The sequence below is a fragment of the Talpa europaea genome (assembly GCF_964194135.1).
Source record: "Talpa europaea genome assembly, chromosome: 1".
Classification (NCBI taxonomy): domain Eukaryota; kingdom Metazoa; phylum Chordata; class Mammalia; order Eulipotyphla; family Talpidae; genus Talpa; species Talpa europaea.
Window position 1 is genome coordinate 554,052 of NC_140073.1, and position 27,826 is coordinate 581,877.

Genomic DNA, 27,826 nt, shown 5'->3' on the forward strand with positions numbered 1-27,826 from the left:
TCCCCCGCGGCCTGCGGGGCCGGCACTTCCCCGAGCTCTCAGGTCGGCCCTCCGCCTGCCCCCGCTCCAGCTCCGGTCTGCGCCTGCCCCACAGGGTCGGCGGTTGGGGCACAGGCCTGGGGGGCGCTTCCAAGGGGATTCGGCTCCTTCCTGCTGGGCCACGATGCCGCTGCCGGGCTGGGGCAGCTGCTGGGGCGATTCTCTGCCCCCTGGGAGCCCAGGCCCATGGCAGGGCCGCCATGGCCAGGCCCTGGGGCCCAACCTGCTCTCGCTCCTGTGGACACCACCTCCGCCCTGTGTGTGCGGGCGTGGTGCGGCTGCGGCAGGTGGCAGCCAGGGAGGGGCGCTGGCTGAGCTGCCCCCGCGTGCAGCCAGGCGGAGTCCACAGCCTTGGGGCCCAGAGAGCAACAGGCTGGGGGCGGGTGGGGGGCCGCGTGGAACAGTATGGGGGCGGCTGGTCCTTGCCGAGGCCCGCGAGTGCAAGCAGGGGGGCTCGTGGGAGGCGCCAGGCGGAGCAGAGCAGCACCCCCCGGTGGAGCGAGGCCCCTCAGGCTGCTCCGTGGCTGTCCTCGCAGGGCCTGGCCGAGGCGGGGGCGGTGTCAGCCGGGCCGCAGGTCCCCGCACGGCCTTCATGCTCGTTGCCCGCCTGCCGGGAGCGCCCGGGACTGCCTGCGGCTATCCGTCTGAGAAGTGGGAGCTGCCCAGTGGCAGCCGCCCCGGGTGACCTGCGTGGTCGAGGCCCTGGGCTGGTTCCCGCCAGGGCAGGGCTGGCCCGGGAGGCCCCGAGCGGGCCCCTGGAGCTGCAGCTGGCTGGACACGGCCCGCCCACCGCACCTGGCCCTCCAGAGCCCTGATCCCTTCAGGTGACCCCGTCTGCGGGGGCAGAGTCCACGGAGCCGGGGCCGCTGGTCCTCGCGCTCTGTCGAGGGAGGAGCAGCGACCCCTGTGTGCGCACCAGGTCGGTCGTCCCGTGCCGGGCACTCTGGCCAGCAGTGGGAGGGACTAAGGTGGTGGCTGCTGCGGCTTCGGATGGCCACGGCAGCAGACGGAAGAGCCCGCGTGGAAGAGCCACGCAGCCGAAAAGCGCCGGCCCCACCACAGAGTCAGCCTGTGGGAGCTGCTGGGTGGCAGCCAGGTGTCCGGGCCGCAGTGTCCTCACCCGGACTGTACTGGCCCCGGCCTGGACGCTGGACATGGCCGCTGCGGCCAGCTCCCGGCACACATGCCGCCTGCTGTGGACATGCTGTCTGAAGCTCAGTGGTGGGCACGCAAGGCGCTGCCCTGGCGTGGCCACCACACTCCAAGCTGTTGCCCCCGGGGCAGAGGCAGGAGCCTGTCACAGGCACCCCAGGCCGTGGGCCCAGGAGCCTCGGGGCAGAGCCACGGAGAGGTCGGTCTGCCGCAGTGCGGGGCGCAGAGGCGGGCCCAGGGGAAGGGACAGGAGGACAGGACATGGGGTGGGGTGAGGCGAGGCCAGTGGAGGGTGCAGTCAGCCTGGCCCTGCGGGTGCACCCGCCCTGAGAGGCCAGCAGCTGAGCCCCAGGGCCTGCGGAGCCTCCGTCTTGGCGGGGGTCGGCTGGGGCCACAGGTCTTGGGTGGCTGTGGTGCTGAGGACAGGCAGTCCTCTCCCGTCCACGCCTCCCCCACCCCCGCCGCCTCCTCCGAGTGCTGCACAGAAACACCCCAAACTCGAAGTGAGGCTGGGCCGGCGTCAGCACCACGCGCCCGGGGCCTGGCGGGCGGCAGGCCCACCTTTGGGCAGCTCCGCACAGGCCTTCACGCCTGACCGGCCCCGCCCGCCCCTCCCAGGCTGGCCAAGAAGTCCTGGTTCGGGAACTTCATCAGCCTGGAGAAGGAGGAGCAGATCTTTGTGGTCATCAAGGACAAACCGCTGAGCTCCATCAAGGCTGACATCGTGCACGCCTTCCTGTCGGTGAGCAGCCGGGGCCGCCGTGTGGGAGCGGCCTTGGCCAGGTCTGGTGGCCTGAGACCGGGGCCGCCCCAGGGGCCCGTCTGGGTGTCCCGGGAGCCCCAGAGCTGCTGGCCCCCCGGTTGCTCGGGGCCTCGGGGAGCTCCATTTTCCTCCCTGAGCTCTGGGCGACGGTGCGCGCGGCCCTGAGCGTCCTCCAGAGGGAGAAGCTGTGTCCCTGCTGCCCAAGCTCGGACCTCACCAGCAGGGCGTGGGGTCCCCGTGGAGGTCGGCGCCCCCACCATCCAGGCTACAGCCACGGCTCACACGGGGCCCCTCAGCCAGGCCCAGCAAAGCCCATCGTGGGGTGGAGGGAATGACCTCCACAGAGCCACCTGGCCACTGTGGCCTGCGCCCCCGCGGGCCCACCTGGCCCCAGGCCCCTCCTCCTGCTCTGGGGACCCCAGGCCCCTCCGTGTGTGCGTGGATGCAGCCAGCACTCATGCCCCTCAGTGGCAGGCGTGTCCTGGGGCTGCCCGCTGACCCGCCTGGCCCTGGTGGCTCTGAACAGCAGCCCTGGTGGCTGCAGCACCCGGAGTCGCAGAGGCTCCTCTGCAGGCCCCAGTGGGGCAGCAGGGTGCTGGCCGCATGGCCTTGGCCACAGCAGCGCTCTGGGCATCAGCAGAGGCTGCCCTCCGTCCCGCTGCCACCGCTCTGCGGTGCCCTGGCTCCCCACGCCCTCCACGTCTGCCCTCACGCGGCGGCCACTCCTCTGCAGGGCCGCGCGCTCACAACCCCGGGGGCTGGCCGCCCCCCTCCGTTCAGCCACCCGGCTCAGGACCCCCCTCCGGTCCCCCCGACTCCGCCCCCCCAGGCTCAGGCTCCCTCTAGGGTCCACGCCCCACGGAGCCCAGGCCCCACCCCCGGCTCAGGCCCCCTCCCCCCGCAGATCCCCAGCCTGGGCCACAGCGTCATCTCACAGACGAGCTTCAGGGCCGAGTACAAGGCCACGGGGGGCCCAGCGGTGTTCCAGAAGCCAGTCAAGTTCCAGGTGGACATCACCTACACGGAGGGCGGGGAGGCGCAGAAGGAGAACGGCATCTACTCGGTCACCTTCACGCTGCTGTCAGGTGAGGCGCCGGGCAGGGTGGGGGCCGGGAGCCGCAGGGCTCCGCCTGATCTCTGGTCTCCCCCAGGCCCCAGCCGGCGCTTCAAGAGGGTGGTGGAGACCATCCAGACCCAGCTGCTGAGCACGCACGGCCAGCCCTCCGCCCAGCACTTGGCAGGTGAGGCGGGCTCGGCGCGACGCCCTCCCTGCCCTGAGCTGTGCGCCTGGCCCCGGGAGCAGGTCCCCGTCTCCGCACACCCAGGGAGGTAGGGCCCAGCACCCCGCACTGAAAGGCGCCTCTTGTCCACTGTAGAACACCCCCCGCCAGCGCCAGGACTAAGCTGGGGCGCTGGGCTTCAGGGCCAGAAGGTGGCCACCAGCTACGAGAGTAGCCTCTGATGCTGGCAGGTAAGGTGTCCGGCCCGCCGCTGGGCGGGAGGCGGCTGCGGGCAGGTCCTCCGGTGTGAGCAGGCCGGCCTGAGGAGGGCACCCAGTGCCCGCTCACACGCAGCGGCGTCCCCGGCCCTGGACGGGCCTCGTGGGCCCCGTACCCAGGCCGAGCAGCTGGACACGGGGTGGCCTGGCCCCGGCCCAGCAAGAGCAGGCTCTGGGACAGCAGGGCCGAGGTCCTGCTGGGAGGCTGCCACCCGCCACTGTGCCCCATAGCACCCAGAGGGCGCGAGCCTAAGGCCTGCTGGGCTGCCCACCACCCGCCCAGCAGTGATGGCCTAGGAACGGCTGGCCTGAGGTCTGCCAAAGCGGGGACCCCCGTCTGGGCTAAGGCGGGCACGCAGGAGAAGGGACCTGTGGCCGGGGCTGCGGCAGGGCATGAACACGCCTGTCAGCTGTGAGGCGGGTGGCCCTGAGGCCTGGGCCGGCGTCCACCCAGCCCACCTCTCAGACCGGGGCCTCCATGGGCCCTTCCCCAGCCTGCTGGGGTCACTTTCTGTGCTTCTGTGTGGGGGCCTGCAGGCCAGACCTGCCCACTCGTCCCGTCCCTGCCATCCTCATTCCATCGTCTGTCTCCCCCGCCCCCACGTGCCTAGTCACCCCCGATGCTGGCCCAGCCCCACCGCAGGCCACTCCCAGGCTGGCAGGGGCAGCAGGGCCGAGTCCTGAAGGCTCCTCCTCTCGGGGCAGTGCGGTCAGGGAAGCGGGCTTGGGAGGGACCTGCCTTGGGGTGGCGGAGGAAGAGGCCAGGGCTTAGGTGCGGAGAGGACCCCTCAGCCCCTGAACCGCCCCCCGCCGTGGGCTGTGCCCTTGACTGCCGTGCCACTCGGAGGCGTCACTGCAGCCGCCTGCCCCTGCCCCGTGACCCCTTGCTGGGTCAGGACACAGCAGCGTGCTAGGCGCACGCCCTCCCCAGGGACCTGCTGGCCCCTGTCCCTGGAGACCAGGTGCTCTTTGCAAGCCCCAAGCCCCCTGCCCCGCCCTGCCCCAGTGCCTCCTGCGGGCCCTGTGCGCCAACCTTTCCCAGCATACTCCCTTCCCGCTGGACACACCTGTCCAGAGCGCAGTCCCAGGGTCACTTAGGGGACCCCACCCACCACCCCAGTAGGGCCCCCGCCCGCCCCAGGGCGGGGTGGCCGAAGGGCACATCCCCCCTTGTACAGGCAGTGAGGACCTCGAGGGACCCCAGGCCCAGGGCCACACTCGGTGCCCAGGCACAGCAGAGGGTGGGAGAGGGCCAGGGAGGGGTGTCGACACCACCAAGGAGCAAGCGGGCTGCACTGCGCCTGGGCATAGCACAGCAGCGGGCCAGGGAGCCCAGCACAGCCCACGGGCACAGCCCTGGACTCAGCTCCAGATGCCCCCGACCCTGGCAGGGCGGGAGGGCGGGCAGGCCCAGGCACCCAGGGCAGGGCCCTGCCCACACCTCAGCGTCTGGCTGCTCTGAGGGCCTCCACTGCCCAGGACATGCCCCCCTCAATGTCTGCACCGAGCCCCGCCCGCCGAGGCCCCACCCTCCGCCAAACCCCGCCCACCCCGCCCCCCCAGCCCGCACCCCAGGCTCCACGCCCAGCACCGAGCCCCGCCCACCGAGGCCCCACCCTCAGCCGAGCCCCGCCCCCTCGAGGCCTCAGCCGAGCCCCGCCCCGCCCAAGGCGCTGCCCCACCAAGTCCCGCCCACCGCCCCCACAGGCCACGCCCACCCAGGCCCCGCCCCCGGCACCCTGGCCCCTCCCTGCGGGCAGCGCCGAGTCCGCGGTCCCCAGAGCATCTTTTCACGCGTCTCCCTCCCTCCTCTCTCCGTTCTGTGCTCCAGACACCACTAACTGTATGGAAATGATGACGGGGAGGCTTTCCAAATGTGGTAAGAACCCCTCACGCTCCCGGGGCCCCCCCAGCCTGTCCACCGCGCGCCCCGCGGCCACGCCTGGCAGCTGCCTCGCTGCTCCGGGGCTGTCCTGGGGTCCCTGGGCACGCCGGGGTCCAGATACGCCCGCGCACCCGCCATGCTCCGCTGTGCGCCCCCCAGGGCAGCTACAGGTCCGGCTCTTGCATGGGGCAGGCCAGGGAATGACCCCCAGGCTAGAGCAGGGGAGGGTCCCCGTGCGCCCTGGCAGGGGCCCCCGTCCCTGGGCAGGAGGCCGGCTTCAGGCCCTCTGTCCACGGGCGGGGGAGGGGCCCCTCCTTTCGAGGCCGAGGGCTGCCTACTGCTGCCCCAGCAGCGGGGGCCACGCGCTCTCTGGGCTCGGTTAGGGAGTGGAGCTGAGGCCCCCCCGGGCACCTAGGCAGGGGACGCAGGCCCCAGTGGGGTGCCCATCCCTTTCTGCCCTCCCTCCTGCCCTCAGGACGTCCACTCTGGGCCTGGGGCCTCCTCTCTGGCCGCCTGCCCCCCGCCCTCCCACACCCCACCTTCCATGCCTGTCCACCCATCTGTCCATCTGTCTGTCTGCTGCTGCCCTCTGTCCACGCGGAGCCCCCACTTCCCGGGAGAAGCGTGGCAGGCAGCTGCTGCGCCCCGGCCGGGGCAGCCCCGGGGCCGTGGCCCGGCACCAGCCGCCCTCCGCGTCCACGCCTGGCCTCCTGCCCCCGCCGGTCCCGAGTGGGATCCCGGCCGGCAAGGCCATGGGCTGAAGGGGGCGGCGAGACGGTGCCAGCTTGGCTGGGCACAGGTGGAGGGAGGGCCGGCCTGGTGGAGGGAGGGGCCCGGCCAGGGGCCCCCCGCGCCCGCCCGCTTGCTGGCCGCCCGCCCCCGGCCCCGCGCTGGGCCGCTCCTCGCCCAGGCCCTTCGTTCGTTCATCGGTTTGTCTGTTCTCTCTCCTTCCCTCCCTCTTCTCCCGTTTTTGTTTTTCTCTCTCTCTTGTCTTCTGTGTCCCCAGGCAGCCCATTGAGTAACTTCTTTGACGTAATTAAACAACTTTTTTCAGACGAGAAGAACGGGCAGGCGGCCCAGGCCCCCAGCACGCCCAAGCGGAGTGCCCAGGGCCCCCTCGGTGACGGCACGGCCGCGGGCCCTGGCCGGGCTGCCGAGTACCCAGCGGGCGAGGACACGGCCGAGACGGGGCTGCCCGCCGCCCCCCGCGAGCAGCCTTAGACACATAGCCCGGCGGCCCCAAGGCCCCCTCGCCGCCCGCGGCCCTGGACCCCGGGCCGTGCCCGTCCGTCCGCCTAGACTGTGCGAAGCCGGGGGGACGGCGGGGGCCGCGGGTCGCCGCTCGCTGGGCCTGCCCGCGCCCGCTCTCTCGCTGTCTCTGCCCCTGCCTGTCTCTGACGGCGTCACTGTTTCCATCCGCACCAGGAATTATCCCGAAAAGTTAACATGTCACCTCCACGAGGCCGTCCTCCGTGCTCCGCGCCGGACACCGGCTGACCGAAGGCAGCTGCCGTGGACCCGCCCTCGCTGCTGCTGCTGCCTGCGGGAGGCCCGCCGCGTCCACCTGCCTGGCCGCGATGGGCCGGCCCTCCCGCCCGGCGACCAGACTCGCAGTGACCGGCGTCCCGGCGGCGAAGCGGTGCGAGGGCCTCTCCCCGGCGCCCTCCCCCGAAGCGCCGGGCGCCGCTGCCCGCCACCCCAACCCGCACCCCACCCGCGTCGCCGCGGGCCGCGCACTTGGGGCCTGGCGTTCCTTGCCGGCCCGCGGACACAGGCCCGGAGGCGCAGCGCCGTCCGGCTGGCCGAGATCAGTGTTATTTATTCGCCGTCCGCCGAGCCCCTCTGCTTCTCCGTCGGGGCCGGGCCGGGGGCAGCGCCCGGCTGGCCTGGGCTCGGGCGGGGAGGGCCTGGGCGGAGGCGCCCTGAGGACGGGGCGTGAGGTGTGGGCGGCGGGGGCGGCCGGTCGGCGCAAACTACTGTAAACTTTAAAGAATTCCTGCGAGATATTTTTATAAACTTTTTTCCTGGTGGTTTTTGGAAAGGTGTGGGCGGGGCGGCGGGCGGGGCTCGAGGCCTGTCCCGGCCCCGGCTCGGCCCGGCGTGCGGTCCCGAGGGCAGGAGCGGCCCTGGGCCCAGGCGGGGCCGCTGGTCCTGGCCCGGCTGCCCGGGGCGGGGGCAGGAGGAAGGCCCCGCCGGCCCCACGCGCACACAGGCCGGCAGGGTTTTTTTATTAAAATGACAAAAAAGTTTTTAAAAAAAAAGCAAAACAAGGACAGGAAGCGGCTGCCCGCCGCTGGCGGCCCACACGGCAGGCTCCAGCCCCTCCAGCTTCTGGGCGCCCCCGCCGGGCCGGCCCGGACTGCATGCCTCTGCTCTCGCGCCCCCCGCCCCCGCCGCCCCCCGCTTCCCGCCGTGGCGGCCGGCACGCAGCGCCCGCCGGAGGGCCCGAAAGCAATACCTCCCGGCCTCCCCTGCCGCGGCCGCGGGGTCGGGAGTGGACTGCCCGCCCGTGTACCCTCCAGGTGACTGTGAGCCAGCGACTTCCCAACAATAAACTCCTTCAGCAAAGACGCGGCGCCCGTCTCCGCAAGTGTCCGTCCCCTGGGGGGCCCCGGGGCGCCTCTCGCCCCACGGCGCCGCCTCTGCCCCGCTGAAGAGGACGGCCCTGAGGGGTGCGGGAGGCCCCTCCCGGGGCAGACGACGCGTCGCCCGGCCGTCCGTGCAGGGGCGAGAGGCTGGATGCTGGGGCCTGGCCGCCCGGCAGCCCCCAGTGGCTATGGGCGGCTCTTGCATAGAGGGGCGGCCCAGCTGCGCTCACCCTGCCCGCCGGCGGCCTCTGGGCACCACAGCCACGCAGTGACCGCCCCCGGGGCATCGCTGGAGGGACCAGGCGGGCCTGCCGCGTGCCTGGCGCGAGCGGGGCCTGTGGAGCCCGCACAGGAAGCAGCCCGCTGGCCTGGCACTGCTCGCCCTGCCCTGGCCAGCCCCCCACAGCCTGCGCCTTTGGGGGAGGTGGTGGTGCCAGAGGGACCCCAAGAGGCTGAGGCTCCAGGTTAACCTCGGCTTGAAGTCGAGGCGGCGGGAAGGAACGCCCTGCTCGCCCTCCAGCCGGCACCCCAGCCCCGCTGCCCCGGGGTCCCGCCGGCTGGCCGGGAGGACATTTCTTGCCCCGTGCACCTGCGTTGCTGGACGAGCAGCTACACAGACCTGCTGCGCGGCCGCCGGCAGGACACAGCCCCGCCCGCCCCGCACTCCGGCCCCTCCGGCGCCGGGCGGCTCCCGGCTGGGGACGGGGCTGGCGGGCGGGCGTGAGGCGGCCTCACCTCTGCCGGGAAGCCCAAGCTCAGGAGCTGCTCAGGCAACGGACGACCCGGGGGGCCCAGCAGGGTCAAGCCTGGCCTGGGCCTGACCCTGGGCCTCAAGCACGTGGGTGCGTGCTGCACCAGCCTGGGGGCCCGGGGAGCACCGCAGCCACACGGAGCCTGCCGAGGCCTTGCGGGTGCAGAGGAGGGCCCCCCGCGGGGTCCAGAGCGGCACCGTCCACGCGCAGGGCGTCCTGAGGCCCGGGTCCGGCTGCCTGCCCGGCGAGGGTGCTGCCTGGCCCCCCGTCCTCAGCCCTGCAGACCGAGTCCAGTGGCCTGTCCCTCTCGTGCGAGTGTGCAAGGGGCAGAGCTGGCAGTGCAGCGGGCAGAGCCCCGTGGGGGCGGCGGCAGGGGAGGGCAGGGCTCGGCAGGTCAGGGGACGCCCTGTGCGCCACACGCGGGTCAAGCGCCTCCGAGACTGAGTCACCGCGGCTGGCGCATCCTTGCGGCCCGGCAAGCGCCATGGCGTGGCAGCACCGACCTGCCGCGGCTCCGGTCTCGGTCTCGCCGAACCGTGCGTGGGTGGGGACACGGCCCGTCCCCGAGTCTCCAGGGCCGTCTCCCTCCTTCGGCTTCCGGCCCCCCAGGAGTCCATTTTTGGAGAGCCCCACCCGGCAGGGCCGCGCCTGCGCCGCCCACCCCCGCACCTGAGCAGTTGTGGGCGCGGTTGGCGTCCAGGGGCCCAGACCCCGGGCAGCTCACACCCTCGCCCCTCCCTGGCCCCCCATGGTCCACTGATGAGCGCCAGGGCCAACCCCAAATCTCCCCCCACCCCCAACCGAACAGGCCTTCCCAGAAGACCCTCTGGCTTTGGCTTTGATGAGGTGAGGGTGTCAGCCCCCAGGCCTGGCCCCCACCCGCTCCCCTTCTCAGGAGCTCGCCCCACGCGCCACAGGCTCCCAAAGGCACAGCTCGGCCCGCCCTCTGGCTTCCAGGGAAGCACCCTCTTGCACCCCCGCCTTGGCTGGGGAGAGCGCGCCATTCTGCCTGCAGGACAGAGCCCCCCCCGGGTGGGCCAGCACTTGGGGCACGCTGGGATCCCCGAGTGCGCCGGGCCCAGCGGAGGCCCCGCCCCAGTGCAGGACAGTCCCGGGTGCATCAGGGCCGAGCTGGGACAGAGGGCAGTGGACAGCCCGGTGCCAGTCCTTGTGGCACTCCCCTCTCCATATGGACTCCTGGGGACCAGGCCCGGGATGGCACCCTCCCAGTCTGTGTGCCCTAGACGCCTCCTGGGATGCCCTGGGGCCCCGCGGAACGAGCCCCTGGCACACACCCGTGCTCCATGGCTCAGGCCCTACGCAGCCACGCCTACGCACAGGAGCCTGGTTCTGGCTGCAGCCCCTGGGTGGGAGCCCGGCATCCAGGCCACACACGGAGGACTCCTGGCACCGTGCTAGGCTCTCACGCCAGGGCAGCGGGATGAGGCGAGAGGCTCAGGCTGGACACGCCCGGCGACGGGGGCTGCAGCTTCCTAGGCTCGAAACCTGGCAGGGGCCAGGGCACGTGCCCCGGGAGCCCCGGCCTTCCTGCAGTGGGGGGCGCTGGACCCCGAGGTGATGGGCGGAGTCTGTGCCGGTCAGCGGGCGGGCTGGCCCAGCTCCTAGGGCGTTGCCGCTGCCCCGTGCACCTGCAGGGGGGTGCCGAGAGGACGGACCCCAGCTTGTCCCCAGCTGCCAGGGGACAGCGCCTGGGTGGGAGGAAGGGCGGTCACCAGCAGGGGCGAGGCCGCAGCATGAAGGTGGCCCCGGGAATGCCCACCTGGGGGGCCCTGCGAGGCCCCGTCTCCTACCGCCCTGGGCCCTCACGGGTCACGCGGCAGACCACACACAGGCTGACCTGAGAGACGCTCTTTATTGGGGCTGGACAGGGAGCCGAGCACGCACACCCCACCCAGGCCCACCTGAGCCCGCCGCGCCCGCGGGCCCTCCCGGGACGGAGCCATGCGCACCCCCCACCCCCGGCCTCCCCCTGCGCCCGCCCGTCCTGAGCTGCCAACCGCCAGAGCCAGCTGGGCCGAGGCCGGGGAGAGATGGAGGGCCCCGGTCATCCCCACCCGAGACAAAACGAGAAAGCGGGAACAAGCCTGCGGCCCGAGCCCCCCCCACCGAGGAAGCCGCCTCTCAGCGGCCTCCCCCCCAGGCCGCCCCCCCAGGGCCGGGCGGGCCGTGCAGCCGGGGGGCAGAAACCCCAGAAGGGGACTCCGCGCTCAGGCGCAGAAACGCTTGTGGAGCGAAGGAATCAGCCCGAGGGTCTTCCTGACAAGCGCACCCGGCACACAGGCCCGCGGGGGCCGCCCCGTCCGCCGGCTGTGAGCCCGCGAGACCTCCCTCCCAGGTGCCCGGCACGCGCGCCCACAGGCGCCCACCAGCACCGCCGCACCGTCTCTGCACGCGCACGCCGGCCGGGCTCACCTCTCCTTCACGTGGTTCTGTGCCCCCGCGCCCCCGCCCCCCGCCCCGTCCCCGGCACGGCCCCCGGCACGGCACAGCGCCTCCGTGAGGTCGTCCATGACGGCGGTCTCTTTGGGGTCGAGCAGGCTGAACTCCCTGGCGAAGAGGATGAAGTGCACGTAGAGGGTGTTGAGGTGCGGGTGCAGCTCCAGCGCCAGCGTCTCCTTGAAGTGCGCGGAGTAGATGTGCGCCAGCACGTGGAACAGGTACCTGCAGATCCGCTTCACCAGGGCCTCGAAGGAGTTGGGGAACTCGCGGCCTGTGGGACGGAGGGTCAGCGGGACGGGCCTGCCCCGCCCCGCCCCGCCCCGCGCGCCCCCACCCCGCCGGGGTCTCCACGGGAGCCACTGGCTGCTGCCCCGCCACGCGCTGTCCCAAGCAGACTGGGCCTTGGGGCTGTGAGTTCCAGAGAGGCCACAGAGCGGCTGGCCAGGTGCCATCCTGGGGCACCTGACGCCCCAGGGCCCACTGTGCCGCCTCAGAGCCCGCCGGCTGCACGCCCCGGGAGAGGTGCCTCCGTGCTGGCCGCCGGCCGAGCCGCGCACGTACCGTATTTTGTGGGGAACACGTCCTCGTCGGTCACCAGCTTCTGCACGGAGCTCATGACGAAGTCGACGTACTGGGGGGCCGTGCACTTGACCTTCTTCCCCCGCTCGTCATACCAGTAGTACTGTCTGTGGGATCAGCGCGGCCGTCAGCACCACGGGGGCCCACACCAGCCCCGGCTCACGTGTGCAGCCCCTCCGGGAGCCCCCAGAGACCCGCAGCTGCTGCCGGGGAGGTCTGCGGCTGGTCAGGACGGCGCCCACGCAGACCCTGCCCTGGAGCGCCTGTGCCGCCACAGGGACATTGGGCACCCGCTGCAGGGCAGGTGGTCTGCTCTCAAGGCCACCGACAGCTTCTTGACTGAAGCCCCCACCCCAACAGGCCGGGGGAGCACAGTGGCCTCTGGATAAACCTGGCCCCGGTGCCCAACCCAAGCACCCCCCGGGCAGCCAGCCTGGGGATGGCGGCCAGGGCCTCCCTGACCTCACTGCGGGTGTCTGCTGGCCCCACAGGGGACCAGGTAGCCTGGCCACTCCGTGGGCCCCAGGGCTGGACCTGCATCTGTGACTGAGCCCCCGCCTCTGCCCTGGCCGACCCCGGCTCCAGGCGACGCGCAGATGCCCCTCTGCTGGCCCCAACCCTCACGCGGCTAAGGGCACAGGCCGCAGACCGACCCAGGAACAGGCCCTGTGGCTCCCCGAGCTCCCCAGTGCCAGGGCTCAGGGCCCCGCTGGCTCCAGACAGCCCGCCAGGCCTGTGGTCGGGACACGGAGACCCCTTTCCTCACGGACGGCCTGACCCAGCCACGAGAAAAGCCAAGCGGCTTCGGGGCGAGGGCCTGCTGGGCTCCAGCACCAGCCCCGCCTAGCGGGCACCAGGGCCTGTCTCCGCCCCAAGCCGCCCTCAGCTCACCTGGCGCCCGGGGGCTGGGGTCTGGGCGTGCTGCGGAGGGCAGGGCAGTGCACGTGAGTGCACCCGCGTGTCTCTCTCACACGTGGCCTTCGCCCCTCACCCCGTGCCCGCCGCACAGCCCCCCGCGCGCCCGCCAGGATACGGCCCTGCATCCCCGCGTAGGACTTGTGTCCGTGGAGCCACCCGCTGCCCGTGCGCCCTGCAGCGCCCCCACCTTTGTCGGCCTCGCCACGGCCACAGACCAAGGAGCCGGCTGTGGCCGCCATGGACCCTCCTCCTGTTAGGGGGAAGGGATGCCCCGAGCTAATCCCAGGCAGGCTTTGTGGGCCCCACCCCCACTCCAGACCAAAGCCATCAAGACACTGGGAGGGACACATCCCGTCACCACCAAAGGGAGGTGGCTGGGACCTGGGGGTGGAGTTGGGCAGCCAGGCTGGGTATAAAAACCAGACACGTGGGCCTTGGGGTCTCCCTCGCTCTGTCGCTCGCCTCCTGGCTTCACGCTCCTGTTCGCGGCAGCTCTCAGGCGCCATTTGGGATTCCTGAGCGGCGGATCGGGGCGGACGCACTTAAAACGTTGTCTCCCGCTTTTCTCCCTGAGCTGTGCATTTCATTTCCCCTGCCCTTGTCAATACACCTTCATGAACCTTCGCGAGCGCCTGCAGTGGAGCACGGGTAAGTCCTTTTGAGCGGGCGGTGAGGCCCCCCAGTCAGGCGCCCGTTTTGCATCGGGGCTGCTCTACAACAGTTTGGCGCCCAAGGCTGCTCTACAGCACTACCGTTTCCAGAAGTCAGGGCAGCGATGGCCGCGCCTGCTTCTCCTGCTCAATTTGGATTTTGCTCGCTTTCTGTTTAAAGATGGAAGCTGAAGTTATTTCGAGATCTTTCTTCTTCCAAAATAAGCGCCTGCTCTCCCCAAGGCCCCGCCGCGGTCAGCTGCCTCCCGCGAGGCAGGGGCCCCTCACTTTCACCGAGTTCACCCCGGAGCACCTTCTAGCGGCTTTGAGGTGCCCCCTCGGGCGGGAGGGGCGCAGGAGCTGTCACTGACTCCGCTCCCCTGGCGAGGGGCTGCGTGCGGGGCCAGAGGGCGGGCAGGCTCCGCACTCTGCTGCCTCCCCGCCCAGCGCCCGCCGCTGGAGAGGGCGCTGGGACAGGGGGCTGTGCTGGGTGCTCCAGGTGCCGTGTGCCCAGGCGTCTGCCTCGCCGTGCAGTCCGCTGTGGGTGCGCCCCTCCTGCCAGCCTGTGAGCGGGGCGCCACCGGGTGCCTCTGTGGCTCCGTCCAGCTGCCCAGGCACCGCCTCCACACGAGCCACCTGGGGACCCCTGTCCTGCCGTGTCCACGCTGGCTCTCCCCGCCGCTCTGCCTGGGCCTGTCTGTGTGCCCGTGTGTCCACCTCCCTTCACGCCCACGGGTCCCCTCTCCGGCCTCCTTTTCGGTGCCCCGAGCCCACCCACCCCAGTGCTGCACCCTCGGACCCCACGGCCACCCAATACGCCACTGGGTGTGCGACAGCCACGTCCTCCCAGCGTGCCCGTGCTCGCGTGCGGCACCTCACCCAGCTCTGCCCATGGAGGCCGCTCCACCCCACGCCCATGTCCTGCCCAGTTCCCCGGAGCTGGTGCCCACACCGCCCGCCAGCTGAGCCTCCTGTGACGTGCTGGGCGCATGCGCTCCGCAGGCAGGGAGTGGTGAGCGGCTGCCGCCGGCACTGCCCCGGGGGCCAGCCTCAAGCAGGGTCCGTGCCTGGGCGTCGCTGCAGCCGCTCTGCCGTTGCCCGTGTGGAGGCCGGGCCCTCTCAGGAGAGCAGACGGCCCGCCCAAGCAGAGCCCGCCCGGGCCCGGCAGACCCTTGACGGCAGCGTCCTGCTACGGCGCTGTGGCCTCGGCGCCCGCGGGCAGCTCACCAGGGCCGGGAGACAGCGCGCCTCGCGGCTCTGGGACGGGCCCCCGCCCGACCGCACGTCAGCACAGCCGCCTGCCGGCTCAGGAGACCGCTGGGCACCCCTCCGGAACACGCCCGCCGGCCCCCGGCAGGCTCCCGGCTCCAGGCCCGGGGACGGCGACTGCGGGAGCAGGGGTGACTCACGTGTTGCCCACGGCCATGGTCTGGCAGGCCTCCCCCGTGCAGAACTCGGAGACCGTGCTGTACTGCAGGTTGACGTGGTGGAAGAACGTGGTGGCTGCCAGCGGAGAGGAGGCCTGGAGTGAGCCTGCGCGCCCGCAGAGGCGGCCCCGTGTCCGCCCCGGCAGCTGGTGTGGGTGCCGTGGGGAGCAGGGCCGTGGCTCTGCCCGCTCAGGGGCGCGGCCTGGACGCCTGCGTCACGTCCCAGGAGGGGACCGGCACCCCCCCCCACCGCGGGGCCGGGCTCCCTGAGCTCCCAGCCCCCACGGAAGGCCCCTCCCGCGCCCGCCACCGCTCTCCAGGGGAGCGCCCGCGCCCTGCCGAGTCCCGGGGCCAGCGCCTCACGGCCGTCCGCCCCCCACTGCCAGCTGTGGGGCGAGCCGCCGGGGCCGCCCCGCCCGCCCGCAGCGCCCCGCGCCCGCCGCCCCACGCACTGTTGCTGGCCAGCCACTCGTTGAGGTCGATCTCGCGCGGCAGCACCACCAGCTCCCGGAAGGCGAAGTCGGAGATGCGGGACTGGGTGTACTCGGGCTCCAGGTACAGCTTCTTCTCCTCCGCCGCGGGCTTCTTCCCGTTGGGCTTCGCCTTAGACTTCCTGCCGGAGGGGCCGGTTCAGCTCGGGCCGGGCGAGGGGACGGCGGCCTGCGCCCACCCCGCCCTCCTCCCGCGGCCGGCTGCCGCCACGGGCCCGAAGCTGGGGGCGGGGGCGGGCCGTCCAGCCCCGCCGGGGCGCAGTGGCCTCGGCGGGCAGCTCCGTGGGGATGAAGGCCCCGCCGCCGCCCGGGTCTGCTCAGCACCCTCGCCCCGTCCTGGGGCCTGGAGCCTGGAGCCAGGCCCGCCCCACCAGGTACCCCGAGCGGACGGCCCGCCCGCCGCCCAGCTGAGCCCCCGCAGCCCGGCGGCCATTTAGCTCAGCGCGCTGGCCGCCCCCCACTGAGACCGGCTGGCGCGGGAGAACAGCCCTTTCCGCAGACGCCCCCCACGCCGGCGGCTGCGCGCACAGCAAACGTCTTTGCTTTGTCCGAACAGCGCGGACCTCCGCCACCAAACGCCCAGCCCGAGTTCTGGCGCTGAGGGCCCCCCGGGGCGGGCCCCCCGGGGGGTGGGGTACATGCGTCCCAGAACCAGCCCACAGGGACGACGAGGGGGGGTCCCAGAGGGCTCTGCCCCGCCTGCGGCCCAGCTGGAGGTGCCCCTCCCAGGAGCAGTGCCGGAGCGGGGTGGAGGCTGCCTCTGCGGTGCAGCCTGGGTTCCGGAGGGCCGGGCGGGGGCCGGAAGGAGGACCCAGCAGCAGCGGCCTGAGCCCGGCTCTCACGCCAACGGTTCTCCACGCAGCGCAAAGAAGCCCACAGACGTCTGCGGCCCGGCGCGGGCCAGGAAGCCTCGGGTGGTAATGAGACGGCCGTGCACAAGGGCCCAGGGCCGCCGCCTGAGCCCCTGCTGAGGACAGGCCTGCCTCGGGGGCCACAAGGGTCAGGGCAGGGCTGGGCACCTGGAAGACGCCTCTTTTGGAGCCTCCAGGCCTGGGGGCCCAGGTGGGGGGGAGGGCGTGTGTGCATGGCGGCCGCGGGTGCCTGTGGGGGCTGGAGGAGCCGCCAGTGGGGCCTGGCGCTGCCCAGGTGGCCTCAGGACGGCGCGCGGGGCCTGCTATGGGGCAGGGAGGGGTCCCCCGGCCTTACCCCCCTGTACGGCGCCTCCTCCAGCCCGTGGGCCAGGCGGGGGTGGAGCAGGCCTCAGCTCCCCGACTGCCCCAACCCTGCCCTTTCGTCCTTCTGTTCTGAAAAGCTGCCAGTGGTTATTTAAGAGAAAGAGGAAAGGAAAATGCTCCCCAATGCCAGGAAAAGTTTCCCCAGGGTGCCCCCGCAGATCTTCGCCTTAAAAGGCGAGGCGCACACGGCCTCGGGCTGCACCCAACAGGCTGTGCCCAGCGGGTGGGGGAAGACCTGACGGGGCGAGGAAGACACCAGCTCTTCCCCCCCAGCCTGCCTTCCAGACACCAGGTCTCGGCTAGTGAGGCACACGCCACCCCATCAGACGGGGAGGGCTTGCCCGAGGTCTGAGCCCCGTGCCCGCCTCCACTCCGGCTGCCCCGCAGCATCTGGGTGCCGGGCACCACCCACCTGGCCACACGCAGAGCCACCGGGCCAAGCCTGGCCTCAGAGGCCTGGGCCCTCCCTCCCCGCCCCGCCCACTGCCCCACAGATCCAGGTCCCAGCGCGAGCCCGGCAGAGCCAGGCGCTGCAGGAAGGCCCCGGCCTGCCGCTCCCCAGCGGCCTCCAAGGGCCTGGGCCAGGACCCCACTCACACCCCGTCACCACCCGCTGGGCGTGGGGCACACACACAGCTCCCTGGGTGCCGGCGCCTGGTCACTGTCACCACAAGCAGGGTCCGGCCGGCGGGCACGTAGCTGGGGTCTCTTCCCTGGCGGGGAGACCCCACCGCGGCCGGGCTCACGCCCCCGGGCCACGAGCCAGTTCTGGGTTCTGCTCCTGGACAGTGAGGCTGAGAGGAGGCGGCCGGCCCAGGGTGGGGTGGCTCTGCGTGGTGCCCACACCCTCCTCTCACCCCTCGCCCTGCAGCCCAGACAGGGAGGGCCCTCGGCGGGGGGCAGGTGTGCTGGGCAGGGCCCGGGGAGGTCACAGCGAGGCCCCCGCCCCCGTGCACAGCAGGTGACCACAGGTGGCAGGACTCAGGTGCCCCCACCCCGACCCACATGCTGGCCTAGAGGGAGAGACAGGCCTGGACGAGCAGGACGCTCGCTGGTACCTTGCGGCCTGGCCCGGCAGACGGCAGGCGAGCACGACATCGTTCACCCAAAGAGCGCACCGTCCTCCGCGCAAGACCCCAGAGGTCTCCCGACAGCACCCAGCCCCAGGCCCCGCAGCACCGAGGGCGCCCGGAGCAAGGCAGGCCAGCACCCTATCCTGAGCGCGCCCCGAGCTGACCACGTGCGTGCACTGGCCCACGGGGAGGCCGCGGGGGCGGGAATAGGGGCGGTGACGCCGGAGCCGGCTCTGCAGGCACACCCTGCAGGGGGTGGCTTCCCGGGTCTCGAGCAGGCCCTGGATGGGGGGGGGGCACCTGGCCAGCAGACTCGGGGGCCGTGCACAGGACTCCCGCGGTCCCGTGTCCCTTCCTGGCCCGGGGCGCCCTCCCCTGCAGCAGCAGCCAGCAGCCAGCGCCGGGTTCAGGGGAGACCACACTCCAACCAGGTTCCTGGCTGGGCCCCGAGGCTCCATGGCAGCAGAGGCCCCGCACGGCGACCCCGGGGTGGCTGCAGACGGTGCCAGCCCGCCACCCGCCGGCTTCTGTGGCAGAGGCTGCGCGCGTCCGCCAGGCAGCCCCTCACCCGAGGACTCTGCCGACTGCCTGAAGCGCCATTTTGCAGCTGAGTCCAGCTTTGGGGGGCCGGCCGAGCCGCACTCGGTCAGCGGGGAAGCTGCCGTGGGCTCCAAGCATGACGGGGCTGTGCAGCCCGGGGAGGGCCGTGGGCACTGGCGGGTGCCCCTCCTCCCTCCCTGGGCAGCCGCAGGGGAGCAGCAGGGAGGCCGGCGGGCGGGGGAGTGTCTCAATGGCCTTTTCAGAGTGGCGCCGCCAGGGCGGGGCAGGGCGGGCCGCTGCCTGGGGAGGCGGCCTGGGTGGGGACAGACATGGCTCCAGCCCTGGGAAGGGGCCGTCACCCGGGCCAACGCCCTCCCCTCGACTGACCCCTGCCCGGACTCGACAGGGCAGCGGCCGACAGGGTCCCGGCTGCACCCCGACACTGTGGCGTGGGCTCGGGGAGCCCGGCTGCTGAGGCGCTGGGGTGGGTGCCGGGCAGGCTCCACAGAAAGGCGGGGGGCAGGGTGAGGGTGAGGGCCCCTTCTCGACCCAGCGCGCACATGGGCAGCACGGGGTGCCGCGGGAGGACGCCCCTGGCCAGGTGGCCTGGGTTCTGACCGCAGGGGCGGCGCGGGTCACCGGGGTCCCACCAGCGTGGCCCCACCCCGCCCCCACAAGGTTCCTGCAGCCCCCTGACCTTTCACTTCCTCGAGTTTAACCCAATTCTGGGCAGTGGCCACGCCAAAGGCACAGGCCACAGGGCAAGGCCTCTGGCTGCACTGCTGGGACGCCCCGCCGGGCTGGCTGCCCACGGGACCGGGGCAGAGCGGTCTGCCCGCCAGCTCAGGCTCGGATGCGCACAACTCGGCAGGGGGCGGGCCCGGGTGGTTGCTGGGCCCACATGGAGCCGGCAGGTGCCCAGGGACCTCGTGCCACACCCCTGCCTGGGCCCAGCAGCCAGCCTGGCCCTCCCGGCAGACAGGAGTGACTCCGCCACCCTGCCGGGACACGGGGGCAGCAGCGGCCCCCACCCCCAGGGAACGAGGGGAAGTCGGGTGCGGGGGGGAGCGAGAAGCACGTGGCTGCTGACCCTCCGCCGCAGCACGTGGCACGGGGGGGAGCCCGACCCCAGGTCAAGGCCGGAAACCCCAGAACTTAAGTTTCCTACGACCTGGAAGCTCTCAGAGGACTCGAAAGAGGACCAGAAGTGAGGATCCCCGAAGCGAAGCCAAAGGGAAGGGAGTCCGACCATGAGGACCAGGCGTGGGCTGGGGGCGCCCCGCTGGCCACATTGGGCTCCGGGTGCCCAACTGCGGCACCACGGGGTCCCCGAAAGCCTGAGCTTGAGTGGGCCCCAGGGCACGAGCAGGCGGACCGCGGTGCAGGGCAGGGGCTGGGCGCCCACCGAGGCCCTCGAGGCCGCGCCGGCCACAGCCAGCGCCCCGCCCCCTCGGCCGGCCACCACCGGGGCACCGGCGACTTGCCGGGAGGCCGTCTGGGGACGGGGACACCCGACCCTTCACTCCCTGGCCTCGGCTGAGCTGGGCAGGCGCTGAGCCCAGATGGCCCAGAAAGGGCACCGCGCCGCCCGCCAAGGCGCCCCGCCCGCCCAGCTGCGGAAACCTCGGCTCGGGACTGAGCTGCGGCCAGTCTGCAGGAGGGACAGGAGCCCACGGGAGGAGCGGCGCCCTGCGGCAGCCGGCGGGGCGGGGCCCACTGCGAGGCAAGCCCGTGGGACCCCAGGCTGCCCGGGCCGCTCCCCGGACGCTGCAGTCCCCCTCGGAAGGGGGCGGGAGCTGCCTGGGGGGAGCTCCCTGCGGGGTGGAGCGGGAAGCCCCGCGCCCCCAGAAGGCCTCAGTGTGTGCTGAGCGCGCCCGGGGCTCCTGCCAGCCCGGTGAGATGGGCGCGGGGCACCGGGAAGCAGACGAGGGAACGGGGATCAAAATCACCTCAGAGCGTGACCTCAGGGACACGCCACGGGGCGGCGGGTGCCTGGCCTCACCCCATTCCCGCCTGGACTCGGGCTGCCGAGTTTTCTAACAGCCCCCCCAGCCCAAGCCCCCTCCGCCTGGAGCCTCGGGGCCCTCCCTGTCCGGCTGTGTCCTCGGCGCCTCTGGCGAGGGCTCTCAAGGGTCTCCAAGGCCCCAAGTGACTCACTCCCCCTGCCCACGTGCCAGTCTGGCCTCAGAACCCGCACCTGCCTGTGTCCTCCGCCCCAGAGGGGCACGGGGCCTGCCTGCCTCTTGCTGCCATGTCCCTGCCCACGTGTCTGAAGACCCCACACCAGCCCCGCTCTGCCGCGCCCCAGCAGCTCTAAGTGGGGGCTGAGCCACCTGTCCTGCAGGGCCTCAAGTCCAGAACCACACCCGGCAGAACAAGGGGTTTCAGGGCACCCCCCCACCTCCATGCACCTTCTGGAAACAAGGCCGGGTGCGCCTCGCCTCAGACGCAAGCGGGAGCGCGCCCCACGGAGGGTGCAGCTCTGGGACAGGAGAGCTCTGGCTCCGGCCCCTCGAAGCCGTGCTGAGGTCCCTGGCGGCCCTGGACCCCTGGCCGCCAGCCCGGTCTGCCAACCTGTCACCTCCAGCCCCTCCGCCAGTGTCCCTCTCCTGCTCTGTCCCCGGGAGCCTGGCGCCAGGCTGGCCTGGGGGTGGGGGTGTGAGTGTGAGCAGGGCTCCCCAACCCAGCCTCCAGGCCCTCGGGCCCAGTTCCCCCCATTCCCGGGCTGTGACAGTTGGCGGCCCGCGTCCTGCCCACCCAGCCCAGGCAGACTCAGGAGCGGGCACCTCCCAGGAGCGGCCTCTGCTGGCGGGGTGCTGCCTTCCTCCTGGCACCTCAGGGCAGCCCCTGCCTCCAGCCTCGGCACCCCCAGCGTCAAGTGCCAACTCATCACCAGGAAGTCATGGCTGAGAGCCAACCCTGGGCCACTGTCCAAGGCCACAGTGTCGCTGGGTCCTGGCCCACGGCCTCTAGTGGACACCAGTGGCCCCACAGATCTGGCCCCGGGCTCCTGACCCAGAGCTAGCCACGGCCGCCTGCACAGCCCCCTCTGCCCGGCGCGGATGGGGCCCGGGCACACACGCACCCTGCTCGGGCACAGCCCCGTGGACACGGGGAGGTGTGTCGCGCGGGCAGAGGCGCTGAAAAGGCAGGGGCCTTGTGGACGGGCCGCCTGCAGACACAGCCTCTCCGCTAGGACAAGCGAGGCCATCAAAGGCCTTTCACAGCAGGAGCAGGTGGGGCGGGGCAGGCGCGCAGGTGAGAGCACCCCCGGCCCCCGCAGAAGGGCGGCTGGTCCAGCCGCGCCTGCCCGGGGCTCGCGGCCACTTGGGTGAGGGCCAGGCAGCAGGGCGGCCCCTCCAGGCTGCTGATGAGGGTGACGGGCGCACCTGGCAGCGACCCCTGCCCCAGACGGCATCGCTGCCCCGCGTGGTCAGTGGCGGCCTCTGCTGGACGGACCCCGTGCCCACTGCGCGGGTGGGGCCGGGCGGCCTGGCCTGCACGGGGAGGCGCAGTCCCGCGTGGAAGCTCCTGAGGAGCAGGCAGGGCCGGCCCCTTCCCCAGAGGCACCAAGACGCACGGGAGCTGGGGCACCAGGCTCCGTGGTGGGCAGCACCGAGTCCTGGCCTGGGCACCCGCCCACCGCCCAGCTCTGGGCAGGTGCCGCCGGCCCCACAGCGACCCGTGCGCGCAGAACGCAGCGCGGCTCCCTGTGCCAGAGGCCAGCGGCGGCGGCGGGCCCGGGACCCGGACACGGGAGAGGGGCACCGGCGCAGCGTCAACTGCCCGGGCTCCCCCCGCCCCCCAGGAGCAGGTCCGCGGGCCAGCCTCCTGCCAATGGGGAGGGGCCTGCTCCCACCCCCGCGGACCCCAGCAGGGCGGGGCCGGGTGCCAACAGCCAGCCAGCCCCCGCCTCCCGGCCTGGGGCTGCGCGGGGAGCGCCCGGGTGCGAGGCCTGGCCAGAAGCCCACAGGCCTCCCGGACGCCGGGCCGGGGGCAGCCCCACCTGCAGCCCGCAGGTCCCTATGGCGGAGAAGAGGTCCCGGCCCAGTCCCCCCTAGAGCCCCATGTAGGGCCGGCGGTCGGCGGCAGGAACGCGCGACGGCACCAGAGGAGCAGGCTCTGTCCCCCAAGGGCCACGGCCGCGGGGCCACAGAGGACAGAGCACAGGGAGCCAGCCCGAAGGCGCCAGGGCTGGCCCCGGAAACCAGCAGCAGCACCTCCTCGCTGAGGGCGACCCCAGAGCCGCGCTCCCTGCGCCCCCGCCCTGCCGGCCCCGGGAACCCGAGGAGCAGGCCCCGCCCCTCCCGCGGCAGCAGAGACAGGCCGGATGGGCATCCCGGGGGACCGGGCACCGCACCAGGCCCTTCCGCGCCCACGGCCGCTGCGCCCCAGGCGTGGCACAGGGGCTCCAGAGCGGGGAGCGGGTGCGTCTGCCGTGGCGTCTGGTGACGCGCACCCGACCGGGTCCCCGCCAGCCGCTGCCTGCAGCCGCGGGGCCCACACTCCCGGGGCGGGCAGGGTGTGCTCCCCAGGGCCTGCAGCACCCAGGGCCCCACCTCCAGGCCCCGCTAGCCCACTGCGGGTCCGCCCGCTTGCCCCTGAGGTGCCGCTGCCGGGCCGGGGACGGGCTGCAGGAAGTGGTCGCCGCAGCCAGCGACACCGCGGAAGCTGCAGAGCCGCAGACGGGCGTGTCCAGGGCTGACGACGCCCCGAGCACCCGCTCGCCGTGCAGGGTCTTCCTGGCCCACGGGCGCCCAGGCCCCTTCTCTCTGCCCCAGTGCCCAGCTGGCCTGCGCCCGTGGGAGGCCCGCGGGGTCCAGCTCATCACCTAAGGGCCTGCTCCAGAGCCCGGGCGGGGAGCAAGGCAGCTGGAAGGGGCCGTGAAGGCAAGTCCCTGCCCTGGGGTGCCTCCGTGAAGCCTCACCCCATCCCCTCCCGGGGGCACCGCACTAACCGAGGTGGGGTGGTGCTGAAACCCAACCCGAGCGGCCCCGCCCCCGCTCCCCCAGCCTGGCTGCAGCAGGCAGCTCTGCACTGGGGGTGTGCGGCCCCAGCACCCCCGTCAGGGGACAGCAAGAGAGGCGCCGCCCGAGGCAAACTTGTTTTGGAAGCTTCCGGCTCCGGAGCGGCTTGGTGAGCAGAATGACCGCCTTCCGGGACCTTCCCGGCGCGGCTCAGCCATGTCCCCACGGCCCGGGGAGCAAGCGGGCAGGCCAACGGGCCCCTGGAAAGTCAGCCTCGACCAGCGGCCCGCCAGGCCCAAGCACAGCCACCTGCTCTCCAGGGAGCCCCGGGGTGGCCCCAGCTGGCCAACCCCCCTTGGTGACAGCAAAGCTTCCCCCAAGCCCTGGGGGGGCGGTCAGCCGGGGAGATGAAAGGGCCCCTTCATGGAACAAGCGCGTGGACTGGTGACCAACGGGTGCCTGCGTCCCCACCGCAGGATCCAGAAGGCCCAGGCCAGGTGCCCCCACGGGGAGCAGGGACCGGCTCAGGGCACGCATGCATGCCACTGGCCTCAGCAGCTTCAGGCCAGCATCTGAGGCCAAAGCCCTCTGGGTGGCACCCAGGGCACACGGCCTCCTGCCCCGCCAGGTGCCTGCCGGGAGTGGGAGCTGGGCTGACCTGGGTCCAGCCACTCCCGCCTGGTGGTCTTCAACCCCAAGGCCGTGGCCACCGAGGGCCCTGGTGGTGTTTCCGCCAGTCAGCCCCCCACACCCACAGGCCGGTCCCCAAGCCAGAGACCCCCGGCGGGAGCGCGGCCCCACAAGCTGTGGGTGCGCTGCCCGACTCAGCCGCACACCGCCTGTGTCCACGGGCGCAGAAGCCCCTGTGGGACTCCCTGCCCTCAGGCCGCCAAGGGGCCCCACGCACAAGGCCCCACAGAGCAGGCCGCCCCGCCACTCTGCGCGCGCCCCCGCGCAAGGGTGTGAGGCGCTGCCCGCGGGGCCGGGGGTGCTTCCATCCTGCTCCTTCACCGCCTCCCCCAGAGCCCGGGAGCAGGGAAGGTGGAGCGCAGGGAGCCCAAAGCCTCTTCCGACATGCCCGGCCTGACACCCCCAGACACAGCCAGCTGTGGGTGTGGTTTCCATTGTCCCGGCTCCCGGAGCCACTGGGCTGGGGGGCTGCTGGGCGGGCCGTGGAGATCCTGTGCGGAAGGAAAAGCAAACACAGCCAGGCAAGGCCCGCACTTGAGCAGCGTGGGGCAGAGACCACCCCAGCCCGGCCCCCGGGCGCAGGCGCTCACTTCCAGCACAAAAAACGAGGGTGGGCTGGGTGTTCCCGGCCCTGATCCCCCAGAACAGCGGCGGGAGGGCTGGGGCAGCGAGGTCGGCGGGGCTCCCGCTGAGTGGCCCCCAGCCCCACCCCCACCCCAGTGCTGCCGGCCGCAGGAGAGCTGGGTGGGCAGCAGGGGCAGCGACACTCGCTGGCCCCTCCCCGGGGCTCTGTGCACCCCTCGGGCAGGTCTGCGTCCAGCCCCCCGCCAGCAGGACGGCCCCCGCTACCCGGCTCCTGCGGACGGGACAGCACATGCCGGCCGGGCGCCCGGGGTCGTGGACGGGGCTCCGCGGCCGCGGTGCACTGGGAGGGGGTCTGAAGGCCACCCCAGGCCAGTCCAGGCAGGGGTCGCGGTGCCTGGAAGGCTCCCCGTGGTCACAGCTCCCGGGGGCCAAGGAGCGGGGTGCTCCGCCCGCTCTCCTGCGGGGCCTGGTGCGCGCACTCAGTCCTCCTGGGCCTCGGCTTCCCCGTTTCCGCTTGGAAACTTCTAGCCGCCCTCCCAGACTCAGCCTGCCCACCCTGGCCCTGCTCGCTGGGTCCCGGGCCCCCCAGCCAGGCTGTGGCCTCCACGGGCTGGGAGAGCAGCGGTGGCCTCCCCAGCCTGGCCTGGCGCCCCCCCACAGGGGCGCGACCTCCAGGGCTGAATGGGCAGCCCCGGCAGCACAGGGCAAGGGCGCGAGCAGCAGCGTGGACGTGTGAAGCGCCCAGTGAGGAGAGGCAGAGGCCAGCACGCGGCGAGCCCGGCGCCAGCGGCCAGCACCAGCGCAGCCCAGCCAGGAGGCGGGCGGAGGTGGCCGAGGCTGCGGGGACTAGTGGGCGCAGCTCCTTCTGGGGTGGTGGCCACACACCCTGTCACTTCAGCAAAAATGACCCAGTTGTGCCCTGGACACAAGCCGGCTTTACGGCCGGCCAGTCACACCTCCAGGAAGCTGTGGAGAGAGGTCTGCACCCCAGCACGGCCTCGGCTACCCACAACGAAGCCCGGCCAGGCCCAGGCGAGAGAACAGCCGTGCCCCCGCCACCCCCCACATGCACAGCCCAGGCCCTCGCCCAGCAGAAGCGCCGAGGAGGAAGCCCAAGGGGGGCAGTGCGCCGACTCCACGGCCTGGGGAGCAGGCAGGCCAGGGCCCCAGCCTGCGCCCCGCAGGGTGGGGGTGGGGACCAGGGCAGCCAGGCGCCCTGGCACTTTGGTCTCAGGGTCCGCAAAGGACAAGACAAGGTTTGCTCGAAGACACCAGAGCTCGCGAGCCGGATGGGATGCGATGGAGAGTCTGGCTTGGCCTCGGGGGTCAGCGCCCCCCGGCAGCGGCACCATGTCCGGCCAGGGGATGGCCAGGCCACTGAGGCGCAAGAACCCGGCCCGGCTGGAAAGGCCGCAGCAGCCGCCCCGAAGCCGCCCTGGCCCAGCACAGCTAAGGCATGACCTGGAGCCCCAGCTCCACACAGAGCCGGCCCCAGACAGGAGCCCTGAGAGATGGGGTGCGGCGTGCGGCCACCCCAGACCGGCACCTGAAAGGAGCGAACACGGAATGTCCTTTGAAAAGTAGCGGGGGAGGCCACCGCCAAGCGCCAGGGCTGGGCAGGGGTCAGCTGAAGTCTGGGGGACCAGCCCGTGGCTTCCTCACCCCTCTAGGCTCAGCCTCGGGTCAGGCTGTGGAAGCAGTAGTGGGGTGCGTCTCCTCGGGGAGCAGGGCTGAGGACAGGGCACCCCCCCATGCTTCACAACACGGGCAGCGGGCGCTGGGGCCTCCCACACCATCCCCAGAGCGCCTGAAGGCAGCCCTGGAGCACCACCTGGGCCGGGGTCCACAGGAGGGTCCTCCTTGGGCACGGCCCCCAGCCGCCAGCACAGGGCGCCCCCAGCCCCAGGCCGAGTGCGGGCTGCGGCCTGGCTGGGGCACCGGAGACCAGTCTCTTGAGGGCCTCTGGAAGGGGCCCCCCCAGCCAGCTGCGGTCAGACCGGGCATCCGCAGGGGATGGGGGCTTGTGCACAAGACGGCGCCTGGGCAGTGGAAAAAGCCGCGGCGCCCGCACCGCCCCCGCAGGCCGGCCCCCACTCGTGGACACCCCGGGGCCCGCTCCCCGCGCTTCCCTCCCGGAGCCCCTTCCCAGGCCGCGGCAGACTTCTCCCGACGCCCGCGCGGGGTCAGCCTGGTCCCGAGCCACCTCCCCAGCGCCCAGCCCTGCCCGAGCACCCCACAGGCGCCAGGGCGGCAGGAGGGGGGGCCGGGGCGCCCTCCCAGCCCCCGGCAGTGCCCCGCGCCCCCAGTCACCACCCACCCCGCCTCCTGGGCACGTCTCTGGCCTCCCCGCGGCTGTCCTGCTCGCTGCGCCGGACCCCACCCCCTCCGGCCAGCGCCGGCCGCCCGGCTCCCGGGGCACCCCGCCCGGCCCCACGGCCTCCGCGCCCGCTCCCCCCGCAGGCGCCGGCACCACGCGCCCGGCCGGGAAGGGCCGCCCCCCAGGGCCGGCGCGGGTCGCAGCCCTGCCCCGGCCTCGGCGCCCGGCGCGGACGCCGCACGGGACAGGCGCTCGCCGGCCGGGCCTCGCGCTTCCGTCCCGCCGCCCGCGCCGCCCGCGGGCCCCGCCCGGCGCCGGCCCAGGTGCGGCGCGCGCTGGCCCTCCCCGCGGGCCGACCCCGCGCGCCCGGCCCGAAGCCGGCCCCGCGCCGCGCCCCGGCCCCGGCCCCGGCCCCGGCCCCGGCCCCGTCCGGCTGGGCCAGCGCCCGGCCCGGCCCGGCCCAGACCCGCCCCCGGCCCACGCCCGGCGGGGCCCGCACCCGCCCGCCCCGCCCGCCCCGGCCCCGGCCCCGGCCCCGGCCCCGCGCCCCCCGGCCCCGGCCCCGGCCCCGGCCCCGGCCCCGGCCCCGGCCCCGGCCCGCTCACCCCATGAGCCAGTCCATGGCTGCGCGGGGCCCGCCGCCCGCCGCGACTCGCTCGGCCTCGGCGCTGGCCCGCGGCGGCGGCGGCCGGAAGTAAACACGCGCCCGCACTCTCCCACACGCCGCCGCCGGAAGTGACGCCGCGCCGCGCCGCGCCGCGCCGCGCTGCCCGCCGGGAAGTGTAGTCCCGCCGCCCGCGCCGCCCGCGCCCTCCGCCGTCCCCGGCCGCCGCCGCGCCCCCGGCCCGCGCCCCGCACGCGGCTGGCCCTGCCTCCCGGACGGTCCCGGCGCCCGGCCGGCCGCCCCTCCCGCCGGCCCCGTGCGCCGCGCCCGGCTGCCCGCGCCCACCCTGACCCCGCGCCGGGAGGCAGCCCGCCCCGCGCGCCGCCCGCGGCTCCCCACGCTCCGAGGCTCCGCGAGCAGCCGCGGCCCTCGGCGGGGCCCCGTGGCCGTCGCGGAGGGAGGGGCTTGCGGGCCGGCGCCGGGCGGCTCCCCGCGAGGCCCGCAGAGCTGGGGGGCCGCCGCGAGCCTGGTCACGCGGCCTCCCGCCGCCCAGCCCCGCCGGAGCCCGAGCGGCCTGCGGAGCCCGGCCCGGGCCGGGGAGGCGGGACGGCGG

The 27,826-nt window shown here is 73.6% G+C and overlaps 3 protein-coding genes across 4 annotated transcripts in view; 2 read left to right on the top strand and 1 right to left on the bottom strand.

Annotated features, from left to right (window-relative positions):
* Positions 1 to 6,558, top strand: part of BRSK2 (BR serine/threonine kinase 2) — a gene marked incomplete at both ends in the record, with an annotated part of 29,214 nt that extends 22,656 nt beyond the window's left edge. The window contains 5 exons of the mRNA XM_084249793.1: positions 1,810 to 1,933; positions 2,859 to 3,039; positions 3,106 to 3,195; positions 5,284 to 5,331; positions 6,344 to 6,558. Of these exons, the coding sequence (XP_084105919.1) occupies positions 1,810 to 1,933; positions 2,859 to 3,039; positions 3,106 to 3,195; positions 5,284 to 5,331; positions 6,344 to 6,558 (658 nt within the window). The remainder of the gene's footprint in view (positions 1 to 1,809; positions 1,934 to 2,858; positions 3,040 to 3,105; positions 3,196 to 5,283; positions 5,332 to 6,343) is intronic.
* The window catches only part of TNNI2 (troponin I2, fast skeletal type), a 171,015-nt gene that overhangs the window by 11,865 nt on the left and 131,324 nt on the right, over positions 1 to 27,826 (top strand). The window lies entirely within an intron of this gene.
* Positions 10,542 to 27,279, bottom strand: MOB2 (MOB kinase activator 2; the record flags this gene model as incomplete). Of its 2 annotated transcripts, none has more annotated exons than XM_084251869.1 (5): positions 10,542 to 11,408; positions 11,699 to 11,823; positions 14,694 to 14,787; positions 15,164 to 15,324; positions 27,215 to 27,279. In XM_084251869.1, the coding sequence occupies 5 exons, from the start codon at positions 27,229 to 27,231 to the stop codon at positions 11,107 to 11,109; spliced, it is 699 nt and encodes a 232-aa protein (XP_084107995.1). In that variant the 3' UTR covers positions 10,542 to 11,106. The 2 variants fall into 2 exon arrangements, with proteins under 2 accessions (XP_084107995.1, XP_084107994.1); XM_084251868.1 differs by lacking the exon at positions 27,215 to 27,279 and adding an exon at positions 18,079 to 18,188.